Source organism: Pelobates fuscus, chromosome 5, assembly GCF_036172605.1.
Source record: "Pelobates fuscus isolate aPelFus1 chromosome 5, aPelFus1.pri, whole genome shotgun sequence".
NCBI lineage: Eukaryota > Metazoa > Chordata > Amphibia > Anura > Pelobatidae > Pelobates > Pelobates fuscus.
In genome coordinates this window covers 348849174-348875941 of record NC_086321.1, presented here as the reverse complement: position 1 = coordinate 348875941, position 26768 = coordinate 348849174, and the positions used below count along the sequence as shown (strand labels likewise).

The window sequence follows — 26768 nt, the reverse complement described above, 5'->3', positions numbered from 1 at the left end:
ACACTGCATTATATACACACACTGCATTATATACACACACTGCATTATATACACACACTGCATTATATACACACACTGCATTATATACACACACACTGCATTATATACACACACACTGCATTATATACACACACACTGCATTATATACACACACACTGCATTATATACACACACACTGCATTATATACACACACACTGCATTATATACACACACACTGCATTATATACACACACACTGCATTATATACACACACACTGCATTATATACACACACACTGCATTATATACACACACACTGCATTATATACACACTGCATTATATACACACTGCATTATATACACACTGCATTATATACACACTGCATTATATACACACTGCATTATATACACACTGCATTATATACACACTGCATTATATACACACTGCATTATATACACACTGCATTATATACACACACACTATACAAACACACACTGCATCCATTACACACACATACACAGCTCCCCTGTCTAAACACACTGCATCCACTACACGTGGCATGTATATTTTGTGCATTTACCTTTAGAAATAGTTTTTTATTTTCCAAAATGGTAAATGTACAGAATATCGGCAAATTATATCGGCTATCGGCCTGAAAGTTCACAGGATATCGGTATCGGCTCTAAAAAAATCAATATCGGTCGATCCCTAGCGGGGAGTACCCCTTGCATGGGTACTGACATAAAAGGCCAGTTGTGGCTACCGTTAAACGGAGATTCGTTTTACTCTTCATGAAGTCTAGGCTCATGTTTGGGGGATGGGAGAGCTATATTCACACCCTGGGGATTGCTATAATTGCTATACTCCCTTGGATCGCAACACTTGCTCTTATAAGAGCAGCCGGCTTTACTCTCTGGACTAGGAGAGGTCTACCCACTGGAAACTGGATCCTGGTCTTGGGTCCAGGGTAGGTGGAGGACAGCGAGACCTCAACCTAAGCTGCGGTGGTTTGTGGGGTTTACGGTGGTTATGGTGTTCCAGTGCATTGCTTATGGTCCTCGCAAGTACTAGGAAGCAGCGATTGACGGAGGTACCCTGTCGGGGTGCAAGGCGGTCCGTCACACAGTGTTTACTGCCCCTGGGCAGGATAGCAGAGTGGCGGCTGTCCACTCTACTCCCCACCCGGCCTTGGTTGCTGGATGCCGGAATGAACCCACTAAATGGGTCGAAAAGCTGGGATATAGCAGGAGCTGATCTTGCATGCGTCCGGTTGGCTTGGCGGCCCCGCCCCTGGCTTACTTTTATTTTATTAGGTTGTACTACACTAGAAAATTTGACTGTTTTTCTTTGAGTTTAGTTTCCCAGCATCTCATGATCTAGTGATGCTGATGAGCGGATGCCAATTGCAGTGCAGTGTTTTGCTGTACGTGTGCAATAGCAAAAGCATTGGATTGGCTGAGATTGTCAAGATTGATTATGTTGGCCATGGAGGCAAAGCCAGATGTGGCGTGACCAGCTGTGGAGAAAAGTAAATCTACCTTTTATATCCAATTTGAGTGAGGGACCAGGGACCTAAACATGTAGTCCAACAATATAATGTTCGGAATACATGTTTGTATACTTAACACTATAGTATTCCTTTTAACCCCTTACGGACGAGGTCCATCACTCAGGGGAAACCCTTAACGACGGGTGACGGACCTCGTCCGTCATGCGGTAAAATTAACCCCAGATCACCGCGATCGCGGGGTTAATGGTGCTCCGGTCTGCCTCTGTATTAGAGGCAGACCGGGAGCACCGGATCGGGCTGTCCCAGTACATGTGCCCGCTCTGACAGCATGTCAGAGCGAGCACATGTGCTCTGTATACTTACCTTCCGCCTCCCTGCACTTCCGGGTTCAGTGTGAAGTGCAGGGAGACGGATCAGTGCTGATCCTGCCCCCTGTGTAAAAATAAAAAAACGTTTATTTAAAATCCCACCCCCTTTACCATTTTAATAAAAAATGAACCCCTTCCCTGCCAATTGATAACTGACTACAGTGATCAATTGGCAGGGATTACATTTTACTATGATCTGATTTTTTTTTTTTTTTTTTATAACCCCTGAGGGTTAATAATTTTTTTTATTTTTTTAAGCCCTCAGGGGTTAAATTTATTTTATTAATTAATTTAAGTATTTTAAAATTATATATTTAGCAAGCTGGGGAGGGTGGAAGTTAGTGGGGAATTGGGGGGATTTGGTGTTAGGCTAACTAGGGGTTAACGTTAAAAAAAAAAAAAAGGTTTAAAATAAGCTTTAAAAAGTTAAAAATTAAGTCAGAAAAAGTTTTAATAACGTTTAAGTAAAAAAAACACCCCCCTTTACCCAGTCCAAATAAAAATGATTTCCCTGCCAGTCGATCACTGCCTACAGTGATCAAAACACAGATCACAGTATTGTACTGTGATCTAATTTTTTTTTTTTTAACCCCTATTAACTTTTATTTATTTTTTAATCCTCAGGGGTTCAATTTATTTAACTAATTTAAATATTGTATAATTCAATATTTTTTTTCTAGGTGGGGTGGGAGTTATGGGGAATTTACGGTTAGTGCTGCTTACTGCTAGTTAGGGGTTAATGGTAGAAAAAAAGCTTAGAAAAATGTTAAATCTGTAAAAAAAAAAACTTTTGAAAGTTTAGGAAAGTTTAAAAAAAATTAATAAGCAAAACAAAACTTTAAAAAATAGTTTTAAAAAGTTAAAGTTAAATACATTTTAAAAACGCTCATTACCACTACACCTAGAACAAACTAGAGAAAAAATGATCCCACGCTAAGGTTCAAAATATGCCTTTTGAATTACCCCAGGGTGTATTCTTTAATAAATAGTATGTGTTTGTGGGGAAGTTTTAATAACCAACCATCTAAACTACTATTTTTACATGGACACAGCGTAAAACTTCAAAGTTAGAAAAAAAACTGAATGGCTGCGTCTCAAATGTGCCCTTCAAAATCCACATATACCTGGCAAAGGTACATACGGGGGTATTGCTGTACTCAGACCACATAGCTGAGCAACATATGAAGTATTATACAGTCCTAGCACACATAAGGTTTGCAAACTATACTGTGCAAACTCACTGTGTGCCAAAAAGGCAGAAAAAACGCTTATTACCACTGCACCTGGTACAAGCTAGCGGAAAAATGATCCCACGCTAAGGTTCAAAATATGCCTTTTGAAATACCCTGGGGTGTCTACTTTAAGAAATGGTAGGCCTTTGTGGGGTAGTTTGAATTTAAAACCTGCGAAGAGGCTTGGAAATTGCACATAGGCCCAGCGTCAAAATTCAAAGTTCTGTAAAAACTGATATGGCTTGGTTTCCTATATGGCACTGTAGCTTCACAAAATAGTGCCAAAGACATTCATTGGGAGTGTCGTTTTACTCAGAAGACTTAGCTGAGCATAATTTGGGGTGTTTGAACTTAGTGGCACATATGAAATATACAAAATGCCCAGGAAAAATGCAATCCGTATGTAAAAAAAAATGCACATTATTTTTTACCACATACTTTGGCATGTAATGGTAAAAAAATGGGGGCATGTTAAGGCACAATATGCACCTTATGAGATACCCTGGAGTGTCTACTTTTACAAATGGTAGGCCTTTGTGGGGTTTTTTTTTTGAACAGTCAAACTGTTATAATACCCCAAATGGAAGCATAGGCTCATTAAATCCGTCTCTCAAAATTCTACTGTGAATACTGAAAAGGACAGGTCTCCTATATGGCACTGTAGCTTCACAAAATAGTGCTAAAGACATACAATGGGGGTGTCATTTTACTCAGCAGATGTAACTCAACACAAAATAAAACTTTGTACAGGAATAGCACACACCAACTTTACAAAATACACATGAGAAGTTCTTTGTTATAAGTTTGTATGCCAAAACCCCCAAAAAACAAAATTTTACTCCAATATTTAGCAGAGATTGGCAGTGAAATGGCTACGTAGAAAGTGTCAAAACAACCTTAGGTAAATAGCTGGTGTCTACCGTATATAAATATATACTTTTGTGTGGCAATTTTGTTTTCTTTTATGGCTATTAAGCTTACAAGACAAACATACCAAATTCTAAATTCGCTCCACATTAAAAGTTTATTTTACTCCTTGTGCTTTGTGACCTGTAACTACCAAAAAAAACTTAAAATCCCAGACACATTATATATTCTGTAAATCAGAACTAAATGAATTTATTTTTAATTACTTTCCTTAACCTGCACTAATTGTGCACACATTATTATTGCAAAAACTGTAAAAAAAAAAGTTTCTTTTTTTGCATTTTTCTGTATTTTTTTTTTTATAATAAATAAGCGTGTGTGTATGTATGTATATGTATGTGTATATATGTGTATAGTTACATCAAGTTAAAGCCCTTTCTGTCCTTTAAAAAACGGTATATAATATGCGTCGGTGCAATATGCAAATTGCAGTTGAACGCAAACAGCAAAAAATGCCGTTGTCATTAAGTGAAAGACAAGCTTCCGAAGCTCTGTCCTTAATGGGTTAAAGGACCACTATAGTGCCAGGACAAACTAGATTTCCTGGCACTATAGGTGTTCTTTTTCAGCTGGGAACTCTCCTCCTCCTCCCGACGTCAGCGCTGAATGCGTATGCGCACATTCAGACAGTCCATAGGAAAGCATTTCTCAATGCTTTCCTATGGACGTCAGGGTCTTCTCACTGTGATTTTCACAGTGAGAAGCGTCTCTAGCGACTGTCAGTGAGACAGCCACTAGAGGCTGGATTAACCCTAGTGCAAACATAGCCGTTTCTCTGAAATGATTTACAGCTGCAGGATTAAAACTTAGGGGACCTGGCACCCAGACCACTTCATTGAGTTGAAGTTGTCTGGGTGCTTATAGTGGTCCTTTAAGCTAAAGTTGTTTTGGTGCTTAAATTATTCCTTTAGTTGCATTCACTAATGCTCACAAGGGAATTTAATTTGTTTGATCCCACGCCCCTGATACAATCTGTCTGCTTTCAATATTACACATTAGAAATTGTTCCTCCCAAATTTGTTCTGCCCCTTTGAACACTGCTTCTAAAGAGTGTGAGGAAATGTTTCAACAGTAGAGCATACTGTTTTTGTGTATGAAAAATGCATGGTTATGTCACAAGCAAGTTGGATGTTGCACTAATTTCAGCTTGACCAGACACTTTATTTTTTGCCATTCCAATAATGCAGTGTCTAAACTAGTGATGCAAAAGTGTTTTGTTTTTTTTTTGTTTGTTTTTTGTTTTTATATAATTTTTTTGTTTAGCCTTTTATTGGCTGTCCCTTTCTGTAATTTAATTTTAGTCTAATTCCCTGGAATATATGTTGCTGTATCTGGGATGATTGCCGTATAGCATGCTGGGTGCGGATTATTCCTGTTCTGTTTGTTTCCTGCCCTGGTGTGAACTCCCCTCCCTTGCCAGATATGAGCCTCACAGCCCTGCTATTTCAGCAATGTGTGACGCTGACAAGATGTTTATACATTCCCTTCTTTCAGGGTGCACTGAAGCATCGACAGTACAACTCGGCAGTCCTATTGGCTGGCAGCTTTTCCCCGGTTTCCTCTAAAGAATATTGAGTGCTTAAAATAGCTCCTCTCTGTGTGTGTGTGTGTGTATGTAATTCTCTCCCTCTCTCTCCTTATTTGGGGAAATATATATTTTTGTTTTGTGTCCCAAGGCATTATCCATGAATACTTTGTCTAGAAATCCAAGTGTCCTCAATATAAACTCATGCACTATTGTTCCATGCTTCTGAAGTAAGTCAACAACCTTCCATAGACAGCTGCCTTTTCATTTGGACTGAAGGCGATTTGTCCCATAGTCACTGCTGTAGCTAATGTATTGTTTAAAGGGACACTATATAGTCACCAGAACAACTACAGCTTAATGTAGTTGTTCTGGTGAGTATAATAGCTCCCTTCAGGCATTTTCATGTAAATACTGCTGTTTACATTGCCCTTAGGGACAACTCCAAGTGGCCACTCCTTAGATGGCCACTGGAGGGGCTTCCTGGCTCAGGGCTGCACAGTAAGCAGCCCTGCTATCCAGCGTCCCCACGCTCTGCATGGAGACGCTGAATTTTGCATGGAGACGCTGAAGGTCCTGATTGCCCAAAATGGCATTTGGCCCCGCCCCGTGCGGATTTTTAGCCAATTCAATGGCTAAAAATCGGCCATTTCGATGTCACAAAGGGGGGCGCAGCCAGTGCCGGCGGACCCGCGGTGGGCTGGAAATAAGGTGAGTTTTTGTTTTTTTTAAATACTTTTATTGGGGGCCTGGGGGGGGGGGGGGGGGGGGCGGGGAAACTGTTTTCCTGGCACTGGAGTTTTCCTTTAATGGAAACGGCAGTATTTACATTGCTGCATAGGGACACCTCCAGTTGCAGTCACTCAGACTGTCATTAGAGGTGCTTCCTGGGTAGTTGTGCAACATTGATGTTAAGTCTCTGCATGGACCACTGAACATTCCTCATAGAGATGCATTGATTTAGTGCATCTCTAGGAGGAGATTATTGGCCAGTGTGTTATTTGGCCTCACCTCGCCTCTTTGCTGATATCTTCAGAATTGGCCATCTCAGCCAATCCAATGTTTTCCTATTGTGATTCTTGACTTTAAGCAGTTTTGGTATACAGATCAGGCACCTGCAGTCTCACTGCTGAATTATCTGCTATTTAGGAGTCAAATCACTTTGTTTATGCAGTCTTAGCCACACCTCCCTACATGTGACTTACACAACCTTTCTAAACACTTCATGTAAAGTGAAAGCTAATGTTTATACTTTATTGCAGGAGATAAAAACATATAAAGTAAGTTGGCATCAGATTGAAAATGAAACCATGCCTCCCCCATTCTCCCCATCCCTTCAAAATACAGGCTTTCAGTCACAGCCAGGGGTGGTGTGGCTAGGGTTGCATGGACAGAAACAAAGTCATTTAACTCCTAAATGGCAGAGAATTGAGCAGTGAGACTGCAGGGGCTTTGTCTATACACACAAACTTTGATTACTTTGATTAGGCTAAAGTTGTTTTGGTGACAATAAAACAACTTTAGCCTAATTAAAGTTTTTGTTTGTAGACAATGCCCCTGCAGTCTCACTGCTCAATAGTTAATATGACCACTCCACTCTTCCAACCCACTCCCCCCAAAAAACTCTCAGTTTAGTTGATAAACCCCCAATGAATACATGCATACATGCATACATGCATACATGCATACATGCATACATGCATACATGCATACATGCATACATGCATACATATGTGTATTTTTATGCTTGTATTCATTGGGGATGTAGCCTAAAATAGCTTACAAAAGCTGCAGTTCTTATGACTGCAGTCTTTGTAAGCCCCTCACCCTTTTTACCGGAAGAGACTCTTCACAGGGAAATGACCAACTTGGTCCCCACGTGCACGCACAAGCTGGCTCGTGCACACTCTCGCATTGCGACGTGCAAGCGCCCATGTTCGTGCACGTGCATCCGCCGCTTGTTCACTGTTGAAGTTGGTCTGAGATGTGTTAGGGAGGGTGAGGCAGGCACGTGCAAGTAGAGGGGAGGGAAGTTCCCTAGTTAATTTATAAAATATAGAAATCCGCACTTTAGTAAACTGGGGTTAAATTAGGGTACTCCTCTCCCATTAAGCACTTCAAAAAGCTGAAGTGCTTTTGGGTTGTGGAGTGGTCATTTAAGAAGAGCTGGAAACTCCTGTGTGGAGCTCAGTGCAGAGAGCTTTGGTTTGGCCCCAGGTAAGTTGTCAAGCACTTTGATTACAGCATGCTCTAGTAGTCATGGTGCTCAGTGTTTATTTAAAGGACCACTATAGTAGCCCAGTCCACTTCAGCTCAATTAAGTGGTCTGGGTGCCAGGTCCCCCAAGTTTCAACCCTTTAGATGTAAACATAGCAGTTTCAAAGAAACTTTCAGTTTCAGCGTGCAGAACACGTCCATAGGAAAGCGTTGAGAAATGCTTTCCTATGGGCGTTTTTAATGCGTGCGCGGCTCTGTCTGAGAGGGAGGAGAGGTCACCAGCGCCGAGGGAGCCTGGTGCGGGATTAAAGTGGCTGAAGGGATTTTAACCCTTTCAGCCCAGCGGGAGGGGGGCCACGGGGGGGGGAGTTCCTAAGGATTAGGAAAAAGTTTGTTTTCCTGACACTATAGTGGTCCTTTAATTTTGATATAGGATATTTGAAGGTGGGTTTGTTATTACAGAATTATTCAATTAGTAATTTTGGGAGTTAAATAAGTCTGTCTGGGGTTAAAGGGGAACAGTCTCTTGAAATTACACCATTGAATAAAACATTCTACATTATCTAGAACTTTTGTGAACGTTTTCGTGCAATGCTCGATTTTCCTTTTAAATTTAGATTTAAAAAATGTAGCAAATGACATCACAGTACAGGCAAAACCAGGTCCAACATTGCAAGTGAGTAAGAAAAATAGAAACCTTGTTTTATATGATAAAGAAAACACACTGAATGCTATGGTAGTGCTCCCTGAAAAGACGAGAGACTACCTAGCAAGCTGGTAGGATGACAAATCGGTATTATTGTGAGCCTGATCTATCTAGAGATTAGGAGTCCAGTGGATAGGGGCGAACTAGGGGAACAAAAATAGGGAAGACCAGCAATACAAGGTGCTGGAAATAGTGGATGTAGTGCAAGAAAGTATCTCAAACTCAACAGTGTTACAGTGAAACTTTATTGACTGCTTATAAAGAGAGATACACTTGTCACTATGTATCCACAGTTACTTCTGTATCCTATAAATGATAATCCCTGGGATGCAAATGAATAATCAGTTCAGAATGCTATTTCCAGGGAAGTATATGACAGTAAACCCCTAGACAGTATAGTCCCTAAAAGATATAAATTCGTGCAGTCTATGCATATGGTAATGAGAAGCACAATATTCAATAGGGAGAGAAAAGAGAAAAAACGTTTAGCCAATACTGATGCACAGTAATAAGTAAAAAAGAAAAAATGTCTACTGACAAACACAGGTAGCGATGAAGATAATTTATACAGAGAAAAAATCTCTTAAGGTAAAACAATTAAATCGCTAGACTGCTGGGATTCCCTTTACTTTTAATATGGTCCCTTAAGCTTATATAAATCGTGCAGTCTTATACATGTAAACAATGCGAGGCACAATTATCAACAGGGAAAAAAAGAGAGAAAACGTTTGACAATACTGATGCACAGTAGTAAAGTAACAGGGAAAATGTCTACTAACAGGCAAAGGCAGTAGTGGTCATGAGGTATAGCGAGAGAAAGTCTCTCTTAGTAACACAAGTCAATCACTAGACTGCTTCAATTCCCTTAGCTTCTGCTAATAAACACCTTCGTGGGTGTTCTAACGCTAAATGGCTAAACTAGATACTGTTCCTATCCTTGGTATCGGACTCCAAACAAAAAATTAAATGATCAAAAGGAAAGGTTAACAACAATTAAACATGACGAAAAAAATGTGCAGAGAGGGGTTTCCCTTGGTGCATATTGAGTGGTGCACGGTGAGAGGCAGAGTGCAGTGAGTGGGAATACCCCCCGTCTAAACCCGACGCGCGTTTCGGAGTCTGAAAACTCCTTCGTCAGGGGTGAGAGTTGCCGCCAGAACCCCCCCGGTATTTAAATGCATAATGGCCAATCACAGAGAAGGTGGTGTATTCGTCATCAGTGACGTAAAATTTTGACGTAAGCTTCATGTGGGTGGAGACTCATCGGCTGCTACGTCAATTGATTGGCACAGTCCCTCGGTCAGTGGGGATAGCTAAATGATATCGGTACATTAGTGTATTACCGATTGGAAGATTAATCTAATAAAGGTTTGGTTCTTACTGGTAAGCCATTAGAATATATAGCGATCAGGAAGTATCCCCAAAGAATGTAATACAATTACTACATCCTAAATATATTATATGGAAGATGGAAACATACAGTATAATACAGTTAGTTATGTATGTTTTTGGATTATGGAGTGTCCTCTCATAATCTTATATGTGGTGTATATGGAGCAATCACTGGAAAGTAAAGATAATAATTTGTGGGGGAAATCTCCCTTAGTTCGTCAGTGAAGAATCCATAATACACTGAAAAAGGAACCATAATATAGAATGGTATTGATTAGATGGGGAGGGAGGCAGAAGGGGAGGAGATGGACGGTAACTACGGGACAAGTTAATGTCCCACAGATCAAATCATAATACAATAGTGTATGAAAAAAATTAAACAATCCCGTGAATTGATCAAAAAAATGTTATAATAAATAAAAATTCTAATTAAGATAGATGAAATAGGCTATTTACAAATATACAGGATAAATAAGTATTTTGTCTGAAGAGACTTCTAGATAAAGGGGGAGTATGAAAAGCCCTCATTAAGACCTTTAGGAGACAGAGTTTTTGGGCGATAGATCCAATAGCATTCTCGTCTTTTTAGACGTTGGTCCCAGTTGCCTTTCCTCTGGTCCTGTTTGATTAATTCTATGCCTTGGAATTTGAGGGCATTGATGTCTCCATTGTGAACTGTTTTCACATGCCTGGAGACAGATGTTTCTATGTTTCTAGTTGTTTTGACTGAGTTTGTGTTCTAGGATGCGTTTCTTAAATGGTCTGAAAGTTTTTCCCACGTACATCGCCTGGCATTGGCAGGTGATGAGATATATCACACCCTTCGAATTACAATTGAAGAAGGAGGGTGAGGAGAAATTTTCAGTATTAGAGCTATTGCTGAAGTTTTTTGAGTTGGTGTTAATGTACCTACAGGCTTTGCACCTACCACATTTGTAGGTGCCTTTAATTTTTTGTGACAGCCAGTGAGTAGGTGGTTTATTCATTTGGAAGTGGCTATGTACCAAAATATCTTTCAAATTATTACCTCTTCTGGCTGTCAAGGAAGCATGAGAAGGGAGGACATCTCTAAGGTGTGTATCCTGTTTCAGGAGAGGCCAAAAGCGATTCATAATGGTTCTGACCTGGTCCCAGCCAGCATCGAAAGTGGCAATACACCTAAGTTGTTTCTTTTCACCATCTTTTGATATTGAGGGGACAGCTCCTTTCTCTCTTAATAGATCTTCCTGTTCAGTTAAGAGAGCCCTATGATATGCCCTCTTGAGGCATTTATTGGGGTACCCTTTGGACCTGAACATTTGTCGCAGGTCTCTTGCTTGTGTTTTAAAATCTTCTAAGTCGGAACAGTTACGTCTCAGGCGTAAATACTGGCCCGTGGGTATTCCCCGTTTCTGTTGAATTGGGTGGTGGCTTTTCCAATTTAGAAGATTATTTGTCGCTGTACTCTTTCTGAACAGGTTAGTTTTGATGACCCCTTGTTGTAGTGGGGATACCATGAGGTCAAGGAAACTTAGGGATGGAGTGCCTATTTCTGCGGTAAATTTAAGATTCAATTCATTAGTGTTAAGGCTATGTGTGAATTGCCTAAACTGATCCCCTGACCTAGTCCATATAATTATAATGTCATCTATGTATCTTTTCCAGAGATGTATGTACTGGGTCAGGGGATTTAATGGGGGAGATGCGAATACCACTTTCTCCTCCCACCAACCCAGGTGCAGGTTGGCATATGAGGGCGCGCAAGATGTCCCCATAGCAGTCCCCTGCACCTGGTGGTAGTATACCCCATCGAAGAGGAAGAAGTTCCTCTTAAGGGACCATATTAAGCTTAAGGGACCATATTAAAAGTAAAGGGAATCCCAGCAGTCTAGCGATTTAATTGTTTTACCTTAAGAGATTTTTTCTCTGTATAAATTATCTTCATCGCTACCTGTGTTTGTCAGTAGACATTTTTTCTTTTTTACTTATTACTGTGCATCAGTATTGGCTAAACGTTTTTTCTCTTTTCTCTCCCTATTGAATATTGTGCTTCTCATTACCATATGCATAGACTGCACGAATTTATATCTTTTAGGGACTATACTGTCTAGGGGTTTACTGTCATATACTTCCCTGGAAATAGCATTCTGAACTGATTATTCATTTGCATCCCAGGGATTATCATTTATAGGATACAGAAGTAACTGTGGATACATAGTGACAAGTGTATCTCTCTTTATAAGCAGTCAATAAAGTTTCACTGTAACACTGTTGAGTTTGAGATACTTTCTTGCACTACATCCACTATTTCCAGCACCTTGTATTGCTGGTCTTCCCTATTTTTGTTCCCCTAGTTCGCCCCTATCCACTGGACTCCTAATCTCTAGATAGATCAGGCTCACAATAATACCGATTTGTCATCCTACCAGCTTGCTAGGTAGTCTCTCGTCTTTTCAGGGAGCACTACCATAGCATTCAGTGTGTTTTCTTTATCATATCTACAATTAAGGGTTCATGCCCATTAGGTGGAGCTGGTACCACCCACTCTGACCCATTTCCCTAACCACAGATTTAACTTTGTTGATCTAGGGTTAAAGGGAAAACTTTTTTGTTCTTTATATTTGGAAACCTTGTTTTATTTCTCTTATTTGTATGTCTTCTCTGTTAAATTAACTAAGTATTGTTAGGATACAAACATTTATTCTTAACCCTTTTAGTTCTTGAATAAATATTTAGGTTTTGGACCCCCTTCTCTGTGGAGTGAAAGGTGTTTACCTTTTCTCATATGCTGTGCCAGTCTCTCTGCAGCTCGACCCCTCCATGGCCTTACAATAGGAAAGCATTGGAGGCTGTTGCACATGCGCAGCAAAACATTGTGCTGCGCTAATCTGCATATCCTGCTAAAGATGCATTGAAACTCTAGACTAGGAAGTGCCAATAGTGTCTGACAGCCATACGTAAACAGTGACGTTTCGCTGAAAAACCTGCTACGGAACCAGGACCACTACATTAAGCAGTAGTAGTTCTGCTGACTATAGTGTTCCTTTAAGTATCGGGTGCGAAGGATAGCATTTTGTAACAGTGAGTGACAGGGAGCTAAGATGGAGGCACCCAAAAGCAGGATAAAGAGGGAGGTGTGGATTTCCACATTTGGTTTTTCACACCTCATCATTTATTTGTTAAATCTAGGTATAAGTAAACCATGGAAAGTGACTGGGTCCATTTAATGTTTATAGGGGATTCCTCCTTGAAATCATGATCACATTAATATAGATTTATTAAGTGTGCCAATCTCAGGATTTGCTAAATAAATCTCTACATGTCAATTTAAAAAAAAAAAAAAAAAAAAAAAATACAAATAAAAAAAATTGTATTTACGTGCAATAGCCTAAAACTAACATTTTGTGTTAACCCCAAAAAATTGAATTTTCCATTGTTTTCAACATATACGGGTCTATTCATGCATTTAAAAAAAAATATATATATATATAAATTTTATTCCAACGCTTGTCATCATTCCTGTGTCCTAGAAGCTTCCCTTCTGTCGTCCTGCTGAACATGCCGTGTTTAATGCTCTTTTACATCCTGCTTCCTCACAATGGATCAGTTACATTCTTGGCCTTGATTTGCCTTTCCATCTTAATGGTGGGCAGTGTGCCACTTAAATGCGGTATAAATACACTGCTTCTGTTATATAGGGGATTCCGTTGATCAGTAGCTGGATTCATAACTTGTTCCTGAAGAGTTGTGTAAAATATAGCCCTTTTGCCCTATAAACTGACTGCTCAATATAGGCCTAGCCAAGCTTTAAAATTTCATGTTTATAAAACCTGAGCTTTGAGTATAGATTTTATTCATAAAGTGTATTTATTTGACAGTGTCATTTTCATAACATACCTCTTGCTCGAGTCTTTAAAATTGCTTGCACCCTTCTTGAACCTTGTTTATACCTACTCTGGCATAAATGTGTGGTGAGCAAAACATTAAAAACCACCCCATACTATTACATTTCTTTTTTTACCACGAAGGACAGAGTTTTCTTCTAAATTTATGTTGAGGTTTTCACAAATGGCAAAGCCAGGACAAATCTTGTAAATGAGGAGGATAGATAGAAATACGTAGTATTCAATTTCTCCTCTTCTGGGTATGCTTGCTCTATGCTGACTGCCAGGTACAAAGGACAGAATATAGCAATGATTGACGGGAGCTATGATGGATCTGCCCAGTATCAGGCTTAAAAGTTGTAGGATTCTATGGTAAAAGAACAAGTGTATATTTCTTTCATTGACGCACAATTTTCACCTTCTTTCAGGATAAACATCATGATGCTGCACATGAAATTATTGAGACCATTAGGTGAGTACTTCAACATTTTCTCTGTTTTGGTTAGTAAATGTATTATTCTTTCAATGGTTTAAGAGTTAGAAAATGAATAGATACGGAATGATTATAACCAAGTATGGTGTGCACACATACATACTGTGCCATGACTTATTTATTTTTACTTAAATGGCCTGTAGCCTTCCCATTCTTAACAGCATATTTTAGATAAAGGAAGACCTAAACATCTGTGGCATAGGTTGTATTTACACATTTAGTTTGTTGGCTGAATAAAGAAATCTAGACTCTAAATATCACTTTGGAGTAAATTTTTGTAAATGTTTATCATTTCAAGCACCTACTGTATTAGTCTAGGAGGTCATTATCTCCCTTAAATTCTCAACCCTTTGTCTTTTTCACTTAAGGCAAATGGTTATTTCAGTCAAATTTTCATCAGATCATTTTCCACTGGGCCCTAGGCTCCCTTGCCCACTGTTCCCCAGCTTGGAACCTCCTTTGGCATGGAGTATTGTGACTGTGTATAGAGTGTATCTGCTAGATTTGATTTACTGTTGAGGTGCATAGGTCCCATGCTTATTTGCACCTAAATAAATATCACTTAAATAGGTTTTAATATGATTTTATACTTGGTGGCTTTGGAGTCACTTGCATCTCTTCATTTAAATGGTTTTGCTGTTGCATTTTATAGGAATTAACTTCTTGTTAAAGTGGCTCTGTTACAGTCTGGGGTCTTTGCATAATTTACAAAGACCCCCAACAGTGACATTACTGCTGGGTGTCCAGTAGCCTGGTGAGATGGCAGGGAATGGTGTGATCTAATTACTTCAACATGTCCCTTGTGGGCACCACCGCCTTAATCTGTTGCATCATTTTCAACTACTGGCATTTCAGACATCCGCATCATATTTTACAGCATTGAGGTCTATGAAGGATTCCCTCAAGGCCTCCGTAGAATAAGTCTTTTCCCCCAAGTCAGAACTCGTGACAACTAGGGGATATAACATGAGTGACAAATGGTAACTCCACTTTTTGTCAAGCGTAGGAAAAATACTGAGACAAACTAGTTAATACTCGGTGTTGGAATTTCACTGAAATTCAAGCCCAGTCAGATATACTAAGACAGTGAAAGTGAGTATTTCAGAAAGATTCTATCTTTATATTGCAATTGTCACCTCCACACTATTTTTAATATAATGATCCTTTCAAGTTTCGAAAGGAAGTAAAAGTATTATTTTTTTAAATGAAGTATATTATTATTATTGCCATTTATATAGCGCCAACAGATTCCGTAGCGCTTTACAATATTATAAGAAGGGATTTAACTATAAATAGGACAATTACAAATAAGCTTACGGGAGAACAATAGGTTGAAGAGGACCCTGCTCAATCGAGCTTACATTCTATAGGAGGTGGGGTGTAAAACACATTAGGACAGGAATTTGCAATCAAATAAGGTAGGCTGCCCTTTAGGAGAGGGCAAGAGACAGGGTTTTAAGGCACTTCTTAAAAGATGCAAGACTAGGGGAGAGTCTGATTACAGTAGGCAGGCTATTCCATAGGAAGGGAGCCGCGCGAGTTGGACGTACGGGTGCGGACAACGGACAGGAGGTGGTCACGGGCAGAGCGGAGAGACCGAGAAGGGACATTCCTATGGATCTGTGAGGAGATATAAGAGGGGCTAGAGTTGTTCAGTGCTTTATAGGTGTGAGTTAGTACCTTGAATTGACTCCTTTAGCATACAGGAAGCCAATGTAAGTACTGGCAGAGGGGTGAGGTGTGAGAGAAACGACTAGAGAGGAAAATCAGTCTAGCAGCAGCAGCGTTCATTACAGACTGTAGGGGTGCAGTACGGCTTTTGGGAAGACCAATCAGGAGAGGGTTACAATAATCCATGCGGGAAATTACTAGAGCATGGACAAGCTCCTTGGTAGTATCTGGTGCAAGAAAGGGGCGGATACGGGCTATGTTTTTAAAATTGAATCTGCAGGATTTGGCAACATGCTGGATGTGAGGCTCAAAGGTGAGACCAGAGTCAAGTATGACGCCAAGACAGCGCGCTTGCAAGGATGGACTGATGTTGGTACCACAAACTTGAAGGGAGAGCGAAAGGGGAGGATCAGTATTAGGAGGAGGAAAGACAAGGAGCTCAGTTTTAGAGAGATTGAGTTTCAGAAAGCGGGAGGACATCCAGTCAGAGTTGGAAGAAAGGCAAGCAGTGACACGTTGCAGGACGGCAGGGGAGAGGTCCGGGGAGGAGAGATACAGCTGGGTGTCATCAGCGTACAGGTGGTAGTGGAATCCAAAAGAGGTAATAAGTTTGCCAAGAGAGGCAGTATAAAGAGAAAATAGAAGGGGACCAAGGACAGAGCCTTGGGGGACTCCAACCGAGGCAGGACGAGGGGAGGAGGTATCATTAGAAAAAGAGACACTGAATGAGCGTTGGGAGAGATAAGAGGAAAACCACGAGAGGACAGTCACAGAGACCAAGCGATTGAAGAGTTTGAAGAAGGAGAGCATGATCAACTGTGTCAAAGGCTGCTGAGAGGTCAAGAAGAATTAGTATGGAGTAGTGGCCTTTGGATTTTGCTGCGATTAGGTCGTTAGTAACTTTGATAAGGGCAGTCTCTGTAGAGTGGAGAGGGCGGAAGCCAGATTGAAGGGGGTCAAGAAGAGAGTTGGAATTGAGGAAATGAGACACACGGGTAAAGACAAGTCTTTCCAGAAGCTATGAGGAAAAAGGGAGCAGGGATATGGGACGGTAGTTAGAGGGGGTGGATGGGTCGAGGGATGGTTTTTTTTTTTTAGTATAGGTACTACAGTGGCATGTTTAAGGTCAGCAGGGACGATGCCAGAAGAGAGAGCAGTTGAAGATGTGTGTTAAAGAAGGCACGAGACAAGTGGAGAGAGATCTGATAAGGTGAGATGGGACAAGATCGAGCAGCCACCTCTTGGTCAGTAGCTGGGGAGAATGTCTGTCTGAAGGGTAGGAAAGGCATGATCTATGTGTGGTTGAGAAACAGAAAGGCAAGGAGGGGGGAGCATTCTTTCCTTAGTTGTTCAATCTTGTCAGTGAAGTAACATGCAAAGTTATCAGCAGTAAGGTTAGTTTGGGGGGTGGCCACAGCAGGGCGAAGAAGAGAATTAAAGGTGTCAAAGAGACGCCTGGGGTTGCGGGAACATGAATTAATGTAAAGAAAATGAGAATTTTTCATCCCTACTTAAGTATTTGACAGGATCTTCAGCGAAAATGCATACACCAGTGTTTGAAAACTTCTTTATAGTCCCTATGGTCTCTACTCCCGGCACGGTGCAGTGACATCAGACCGACTATCAAATTCAAACACTGTCTGACCCAAGGTGCATGTATATGGCCGAATGATCCTGCAGTATACTAAAGGGAGGTATGAGTTTCGCTCAATTTAACAAAGAATGTATCTCATGTCAAATTTTTATAACCAGGTTATTATATAGACATTTTTTTTTGAGGTGACAGTTTTCCTTTTAAGGTATACTCATTCTTGGGGGTTGGTGGGTTCTCTTTTGATGTCAACTCTGTACAGAACTCCCTACTGTGTAGGCTATAACTGCAAAATAGTTCACATACTTTAGAATACTTTGAGCAGAAAAGGGAAAAGTGACTGATTAAAGAGGTTCATACTCTTGTAGTGTGCTCACTATTGCAGTGGTTGGCCCTCACGCATGTTCACTTCATCAAATCTGGCCCTCTTTGAAAAAAGTTTGGACACCGCTGCCCTAGATGAATTGGCCTTGTGTGAGGCCCTATGCGAATGGAGCAAATTCCATAGAAGATAAAGTGTGTATATCAGGTTAAAATTCAATAAATAAGGGTGCTTTAATCACCTATGAGGTCACTCCACCACACACAAAATCAGTGAAAATAATATAATAAAAAATGGTGAGAGCACACAAACTGTAAATATAAAATATTACCCTTACAGTTCAGTAAAATCCTGTAAATATAAAATCAGGAAAAATCCATAGGGTAATAACATCTAAGTAAAAGGTGTATAATTAGACACACTCACATATTTCTGAGTCACTTAGAAGCTGACTCAGACTAGAAGCTTTGAATGGATAAGGAGTAGTGATGGCTGGTATCCAAAACGCTAGCTGTCCATTTTCTTTTCCCTTAAAATAACCAGGATGCAGGTTTCTTTCAAAAGGTTTAATTCCAAAACAAAACAGCAGCAATAAATAAAATACAGCAGTCCCACTCTCCACACACTAACGCGTTTCAGCCGAAGCCTTTCTCAAAGTGTGAGTCCATTCAAAATTAGCTTGCTTTAAATAAGAAGTTTTTCGCGGTCTTTTTTTCTTTCTTTCACTCGTGGTTTCCAGCTCCTTGTTTTCTGTCTCTTTTCGGCACTCCAGTGCTCGGTCACCTTGACTGTCAAATTCTGCACTCCAGTGCTCAATCACCTTGCTGCTTCCAACCTCCAAATGAGAAACCAAAATAAATTCCATACCAAGTAAAATTTCTCCTGACAAAAAGGAATTTAAACAACCATTTAAAAAAAAAAATAAAAAATTTAAATTCATTTGGTCATTTGTATCCATTGCTATCTTTTCTTGCAGCTGCAGTATTTTTCAGTTTGTGAAACATCTGTGAAATGTAGCAACTGAGTTCTCCCTAAATGCTTGATTCACAATTATTTAGTGTTCAAACTTTCCCCTTGATTTATTTAATTTTTTATTTTTTTATTCTGTCAAACTTGTTATTGGTCGTGCACGTTATAGACATTTCTAGACATTAATTTCCTTTTAGTATGGACCCTATGTATGTCTGGGGAGTTTGCTTAGACCCCCGATGGTGATGTGGAATTATTAAAAATTATTATTGTACTTGTATTGAATTATTGTACTAACTCCATTTTAACCTTATATTGTGACAATCCTCCATTTTGTCCTCCTAACCTGACTTCTTCAAATCCTCCATTTTGTCCTCATGACTTAACTTGTTCATTTTAAAACTACCTTACGTGACTGAACTTCTCAAACCCAATTAATACAGTAGACAAAGACCGTGTTTCCTACAAGGACAAGTACCAGGAGGTGCTGGCTACTCCTTAAGACTTGCCGGCTACTCCTTAGGACTTGTAAGATAGTATAGTTTGAAGGCCACGAGAACACAGTAGTAATGAAATGTTCTATTCATAAGAGACCTTGCACCTGGACATGAGGCCTGATATCACTGACTGTGTAAAATGACGCTCAAGCCCCCCTTTCCACCGAGTAAACCTCATGCTGGGAAAGATGGCGCCTGAGCCTTCTGTCCACACCCTTGTCCAGAACAATACCACCTCCCGGTGGGAGGACACCTAGCTGGTCACTCAAACCCCTGAGCCAATTAATAATATTGGTGGGTGGACACGAAGTTAGTCACATAATGTTTAATCCAATCAATGATGTTTATTTGTTATTATCTGATATTCAATGATGATGTCATTTTGCTTTTAAAAAGATCTGCACAACTGTTTTCCAACCAGATTGCATTAAATTTTCTGAAGTGCTTTTAACCTGAACTCCATGTGTCAGTGTGAGCTTACTTCTGCGTATACGCAATTTAATCATCTCAGATTTGGACAGGAACAGATAGACTTTGAACATTTTGGTTTACTTTCAAAAAGTACCATAACAACGGTGACATCACTACTGGGGGTCCGCTGGCTTACTTGGGGGCAGGCAAAGGTGAGTTTTACTTGCCTGAACCTATCCCTTACAGGCAGAGCCATCATCTATCTTTTGCGCTTGCCATTTTATTGAGGTGTATGGATGACTATTGAGATCTGTCGAAGATCCCAGAAATACTGCGGGATCCTCCACAGAAACAGCCAGTTCCCTGCAGCCATAACTGGTGAAGGCTGTGGGAAATAATATGCTTACCAGCGGTAGCTCCAACTAGTGTGAAGCATTGCCAGGCAGAGGAAAAATAGTGAGTTAAAGTAGTCCTTACTTTATCTCCGTATATCTCTTGCTGGGTTGGAATTTTGGTGAGCTTCCAAGACAGTCAGTCTTGAGTATTTCATAAATATTTTATCTTTATGCGATACTCATTTTGGAGGCTGTGCTGCTTTAACCGCTTATCAGTTAGTCTTTTGAAACATTCAAACCTGGTGGTTTACAAAATATATATATCCTGACTAGCAGTGGTTTAACTGATAAACCAGTATTGGTGAATATATTTTCCAAGCTTAGAGCAGAGTTTATTAAGAGGATTTGGGCTCGCAAATCACTGGAGTTTCAAGCAATGACGAAGAGGCAGTGGACCACTTTGCACCATGTAATGGTTCTGTGAACAGACTGGGGGGAAAAATGGGTGCTGTGGACCCTGTAATCACTTCAGTGAGCTGGTACGATGAGATTTTGGGTGATATCTTTCAGTTTTCCAAAACAGCTGGGGGGCGTTGATGGCTCTGTTTCCAAAATCCTCTTCTACAGCCAAATGGCATATCGAAGTTTGGTTACAATTCCCCTTTAGCCACCCAAAGGATTCCAACCTCCGATGGCAGTGATTGAATGAAGCTTAGGACATACACTTTAGTTACTTTTATATTGTTGGTTCTAGTTTCATTTGTGTTTATTTGGTAAGCCAGGATTTATGGATAATAGAAATGCCAATTTCTGAACATTGAAAAATGTGAATTTGAGACAATTTGAGAATGCAGAGAATGGGCAAAAGCTCAGTGAAATCCCAATAAATTTGGTTAGTCAACGGCCAGAACTCATAACTTTTTTTTGGTTTTTCCTCCCTTGTGCCAATACGGAGAGAACCTAAACAATTTGTATATTAGACTGATCTTGTCCATGAGGGCAGGCCAGATCCAAAATGCTGGCAAGTTCCCTCAGCACGAGAGATACCACATTTCCTGTAGCCAAGCTGCAGCTAACACCCACCTTGAGGGCTGCTGATGTGGCCTAAATCTTTCTAGTTTTCATTCAGAACAAACCCTATTGTATTCCCAATGCAAGTTTTTGTGTGCGTTTTCTTAGTGCTTAGTTTTTTTTCTGTCTTGGAAGTGTAAATTTTACATCATTACTTGTCTTTTAAACTTTCTTCTATTGTTTCTTCTGTGCGACTACTACTTATGTGTTTCAAGCTGTAATAATATATTTAGAAGGGGGGGGGTAGGGAGGACCCTGGACTATCACAAATGTTCAATATTGGCTCTTGTGCTGTAGACTGACAGTAAATCAAGCTCTGCAGTGGTTTGGTATGGAAACAAAGTTTACTCTTCCATATTTGTTCAAAATACTCAAAGTATGAAACTTGTTTGACAAAACAGTATTAACAATTAATACTAAAGACTACTTTATCGAGAAACTGGACAAGATATTAACCACATAACAGTGAGTAAAAGCCAATGTAGCAGGAGAAAAACAAACTATACAGATCCTTTCAAGACTATGAAAAAGCTCTGTTAAATGGTTTTGGCTACATCTGTGGAATTTTCAACTCCTTATGTGGCTCTTTTTTTTAAAGGGACACTTTAGTCACCAGAACAACTACAGCTTATTGAATTTGTTCTGATGAGTAGAATCATTACCTTCAGGCTTTTTGCTGTAAACAGTCTTTTCAGAGAAAATGCAGTGTTTACAATACAGTCTAGTGATAACTTCACTGGCCACTCCTCAGATAGCTGTTAGAGATCCTTCCTGGGTCATGGCTGCCTAAAATGCATCCAAGCATTCAGTGTCTCCTCCTTCTGCATGCAGACACTGAACTTTCCCCATAGAGATGCATTGACTCAATTCATCTCTCTATGAGAAGATGCTGATTGGCCAGGGCTGTGTTTGAATCATGCTGGCTCTGCCCCTGATCTGCCTCTGTCAGTCTCAGGCAATACTAATGGAAAGCATTGTGATTGGATCAGGCCACCACTTCTGCTCATGTCAGCATGCAGTGGGCAGGTCTAAAGGAAACAGGGACAAAATATGCAGCTGCAAACTTGAATACAAGTAAGTTGTACTATTTTCAGGGAGGCATGGGGGGGGGGAGGGGGGGGGGCGGCAGGTGGGCTAGCTGGTGGTTTTAACGCTATAGGGTCAGGAATACAGGTTTGTTCCTGACCCTATAGGGGTCCTTTAAATAAAGTTACTGTAAGCAACTAGATTCTGCTATTGGCATTTTGTTTTTTCACCTTGTGAAATGTATCTTCTATTTTTATAAGAAACAATCTCTCACCTTACCCCTTGAATTCTAATTTTTTTTTTTTTTTTAATATATATATTTATTTTTGTACCTCTTTCTAATCTATTATGTTGATGGATAAATTGTATTGTGGGGGAGGATCCAGTTAATTAAAGAGACACAATAGGCACCCAGACCACTTCCTCTCATTGAAGGACTTACGGGTGGTTAGGTGACTTTTGGTTGCCTAACTGACGCTGGACGGCACTATAGGGTGCTCTAAGTATACCTAGGGTTGTGGGTCTTTTTGTTTTGTTTTTTGCCTTACTCTCTTTTAATTTATTGCCAGGTGGGTATGTGAAGAAATTCCAGACCTCAAGCTGGCCATGGAAAATTATGTGCTTATAGACTATGATACAAAATGGTAAGTGCAACTTTACTGCCCTAATGACTTAGCGTGGCTCCTTTCCAGTATATTTTTTTTACAGAATTTGTGAAATTTTTTTCATGCTGTCTATACATTTTCTAAATTCCAACATGTTTGTGTGTAGTAGTTTTGTTTTGTTTGCTTATAAAATTCTGTGTACTTGTTTGTGAATTGTTGCACTGTCCTATACTCTGACTTACTTTACTGGTTCTATCTACCCAAGAATTTTCATTTTCTGTTTAGCACTAAATCCCTGCTTCTCTCCCCCCCCCTCCCCCCCCCCATATTTTGTGCTGTCTTTACACTTCTGTTGATCATGCCTGTATTACCTTCTTTCTCTCTTTCAGCTTTGAGAGCATGCAGCGACTATGTGAAAAGTATAACCGTGCTATTGACAGCATCCATCAGCTGGTAAAATTACATTTGCTTTTCTTCTTTCACTCCCTCCCCCCAGGGATCCTCCTCCTAATATGCTCTTGGGACTGTTCAGTTAGGAGTCAGGCAGAACAGTTTACCCATCGGTGAACTAAGCAAATGAGCAGCATACATGCTTTTCATATGTTCTACTGTGTGCCGAAGATGACCAGATTTACCTAGGAAGGGTTAAGACATGCTAAGCTTTTCCCTTTGTTGCCCAAATACGAATAAAATAGATATAACCCAATGAAAGCATGTTTTCATTTGTGGTATATCTAAAAATGGCTTACAAAAACTGCAAATCTCTTGTCTGAAGTCTTTGCAAACCCTCCCCTTCTAACCCCACCCTGACTTTTTGTGGCTGTCCAATCACAGACTTCTCAATGAGAAGTCTTTGCAATGCAGGTGCTCTGGGCAGTTGCGGTCTCTTGAGTTTATCTCCACTGAGCTAAACAAACCAGGAAGTAACAGGACCCATTGTCTGGTTGAGGGGGGAGGGACTACTTTTTTTTTTCTTTCTTATATAAAAATGCAAACTTGCCTGAGGTAGCTACTGCTTACAGCTATCCAGATAGTTCATGTATCTGCTATTGCATTTTGTGTTAGGCAAAATGTAAACCATAATACGGCGCTGTGGAGAACAGAAGGACCACTTTTTTTTTTTTTTTTTTTTTAATTTTTTTTATTTTTTATAAATCATCTCAGAATTCCGCCAAATTATCAGCATAGAGACAAATATAGATTTGCTGGCAAAACTGCAGCGCAGTGCATAGATATTCTCTTTCGAAAGAGCATAAGATTATAAGTGAAAATAATGATGGCAGGTATTGTTTAAAATGCTTTTTCATTCTGTAAATGAATAAATTGTTAACCAAATATCACCCACTCCCATATCTCCCTGCTCCCCTCCGGCACTCCATCTCAGCTGTTCATTGGTTTGGCAGTTAAAACCAAAAAAAGATAAAATGGTGATAGTTACAAACTTGTATGAAAAAGGATTGCAAAATCAACTGCTTCAACCAATATAATACACTGTGTTCACATCAAATACATTGGTGTACAATACAAAAACAACAAACTACAGTGAATACTTATAGCAACCATACCAATTGGTGATATATTGCTATCATAGCATAGATTACTTCCCTCTTTTCAGGTGAAATCAAACCTTGCAGTTTCTGAGAAACAGCTATGCCACTATAGGTGGCTGCTAGATGTGTTTTTTTCATTAACCCCTTAAGGACCAAAATTCTGGAATAAAAGGGAATCATGACATGTCACACATGGCATGTGTCCTTAAGGGGTTAGACTTTTTTTTTTTTCCCAATCATCATACATAACATGAGTCCAGTGAACACTTTGAAAGCTTGCTATGGAGAAGCATTGTTAATGTTTACAATATTTTCCTTTTTTTTCCCTTTTTGACCTGATCTGCAGTGGAAGGGCACCACTCAACCCATGAAGTTGAACACACGACCATCCACTGGTCTCTTGCGACATATTCTACAACAAGTTTACAACCACTCTGTGACTGACCCTGAAAAACTCAACAACTATGAGCCTTTTTCTCCAGAGGTGTATGGGGAGACCTCCTTTGATCTGGTGGCTCAGATGATAGATGAAATAAAAATGACTGAAGATGACCTCTTTGTTGATCTTGGCAGTGGTGAGTGTGGTTGGATGACAACTATGACCATTTTATGAAAGCACATGATCTTATTGTATACATAATTTAAAATATTGTACACTGTGTAGTTTAAATTACAAGAAGCAATCATGGAATAACACAACTTTTATAGAGTTTTGGCAGCTTGACAAAGGAATTAATTTTGCTGAAGAAAACTGCATAATGAATTTAGTTTATCTCTAAAATGTAATAATCCGTACGTAAGCAGGTACAAGAAGTACGTCTTATGGGACAAAAACAGGTAACAGACATACCGTATATACTCGAGTATAAGCCGACCCGAATATAAGCCGAGGCCCCTAATTTTATCCCAAAAAACTGGGAAAACTTATTGACTCGAGTATAAGACTAGGGTGGGAAATGTAGCAGCTACTGGTAAATTTCTAAATAAAATTAGATCCTAAAAAAAATATATTAATTGAATATTTATTTACAGTGTGTGTATAATGAATGCAGTGTGTGCGTATGTGTATGAGTGCAGCGTGTGTGTATGAGTGCAGCGTGTGTGTATGAGTGCAGTGTGTGTGTGTGTGAATGCAGTGTGTGCAGGGCCGGTGCAAGGATATTTGCCGCCGTAGGCAAAAAAATGTTTGCCGCCCCCTCCCCCCCCCCATATGTCCTGACTTCCCCTCCTCCTCCCTCAGTGGTCCTTACCTCCCCACCCCCGTGTTCCTTCACCCCCCCCCCCCCCCCCAGTGGTCCTGACTCACCCCTCCCCTAGTGGTCCTGACTCACCCCTCCCCTAGTGGTCCTGACTCACCCCTCCCCTAGTGGTCCTGACTCACCCCTCCCCTAGTGGTCCTGACTCACCCCTCCCCTAGTGGTCCTGACTCACCCCTCCCCTAGTGGTCCTTACCCTCCCCTCCCCTAGTGGTCCTTACTTCCCCCTCCCCTCCCATAGTGGTCCTTAACCCACCCCCTCCCTCTCATAGTGGTCCTTATCCCCCTTCTCCCTCCCATAGTGGTCCTTATCCCCCTTCTCCCTCCCATAGTGTTCCTTATCCCGCCCCATCCCTCCCATAGTGGTCCATATACCCCCCCCTCCCTCCCATAGTGGTCCTTATACCCCCCCTCCCTCCCATAGTGGTCCTTATACCCCCCCTCCCTCCCATAGTGGTCCTTATCCCACCCCCTCCCTCCCATAGTGGTCCTTATCCCACCCCCTCCCTCCCATAGTGGTCCTTATCCCACCCCCTCCCTCCCATAGTGGTCCTTATCCCACCCCCTCCCTCCCATAGTGGTCCTTATCCCACCCCCTCCCTCCCATAGTGGTCCTTATACCCCCCCTCCCTCCCATAGTGGTCCTTATACCCCCCTCCCTCCCATAGTGGTCCTTATACCCCCCTCCCTCCCATAGTGGTCCTTATACCCCCCTCCCTCCCATAGTGGTCCTTATACCCCCCTCCCTCCCATAGTGGTCCTTAACCCACCCCCACCCTCCCATAGTGGTCCTTATACCCCCCCCCCTCCCATAATGGTCCTTATACCCCCCCTCCCTCCCATAGTGGTCCTTATACCCCCCCCCCTCCCATAATGGTCCTTATACCCTCCCCCTCCCATTATGGTCCTTATACCCCCTTTTTTTTTTGTTATTAATAATTTTTTTTTTATTATTTATTTCTTCTTATTTTATTTAATTTTTTTTCGTCCCCCCTCCCTGCTTGATATATGGCAGGGAGGAGGGCTCTCCTTCCCTGGTGGTCCAGTGGCAGTTCAGTGGGGGGGAGAGGGGGGCTGGCAGAGCTGTAACTTACCTGTTCTGCAGCTCCTGTCAGCTCTCTCCTCCTCTGCGCCGTCCGTTCTGCTCTTCTGTCAGCTCCCAGTGTAAGTCTCGCGAGAGCCGCGGCTCTCGCGAGATTTACACTGGGAGCTGACCGAGGTGCTGAACGGACGGCGCAGAGGAGGAGAGAG

At 40.8% G+C, this 26768-nt stretch overlaps 1 protein-coding gene across 2 annotated transcripts in view; it reads left to right on the top strand.

The window, feature by feature from the left end:
• The window catches only part of DOT1L (DOT1 like histone lysine methyltransferase), a 158575-nt gene that overhangs the window by 92490 nt on the left and 39317 nt on the right, over positions 1-26768 (top strand). For both annotated transcript variants that reach the window (XM_063455874.1, XM_063455873.1), the window contains 4 exons: positions 14149-14192; positions 22676-22750; positions 23101-23164; positions 24608-24836. In XM_063455874.1, the coding sequence (XP_063311944.1) occupies positions 22713-22750; positions 23101-23164; positions 24608-24836 (331 nt within the window). In that variant the 5' untranslated portion in view covers positions 14149-14192; positions 22676-22712. The remainder of the gene's footprint in view (positions 1-14148; positions 14193-22675; positions 22751-23100; positions 23165-24607; positions 24837-26768) is intronic.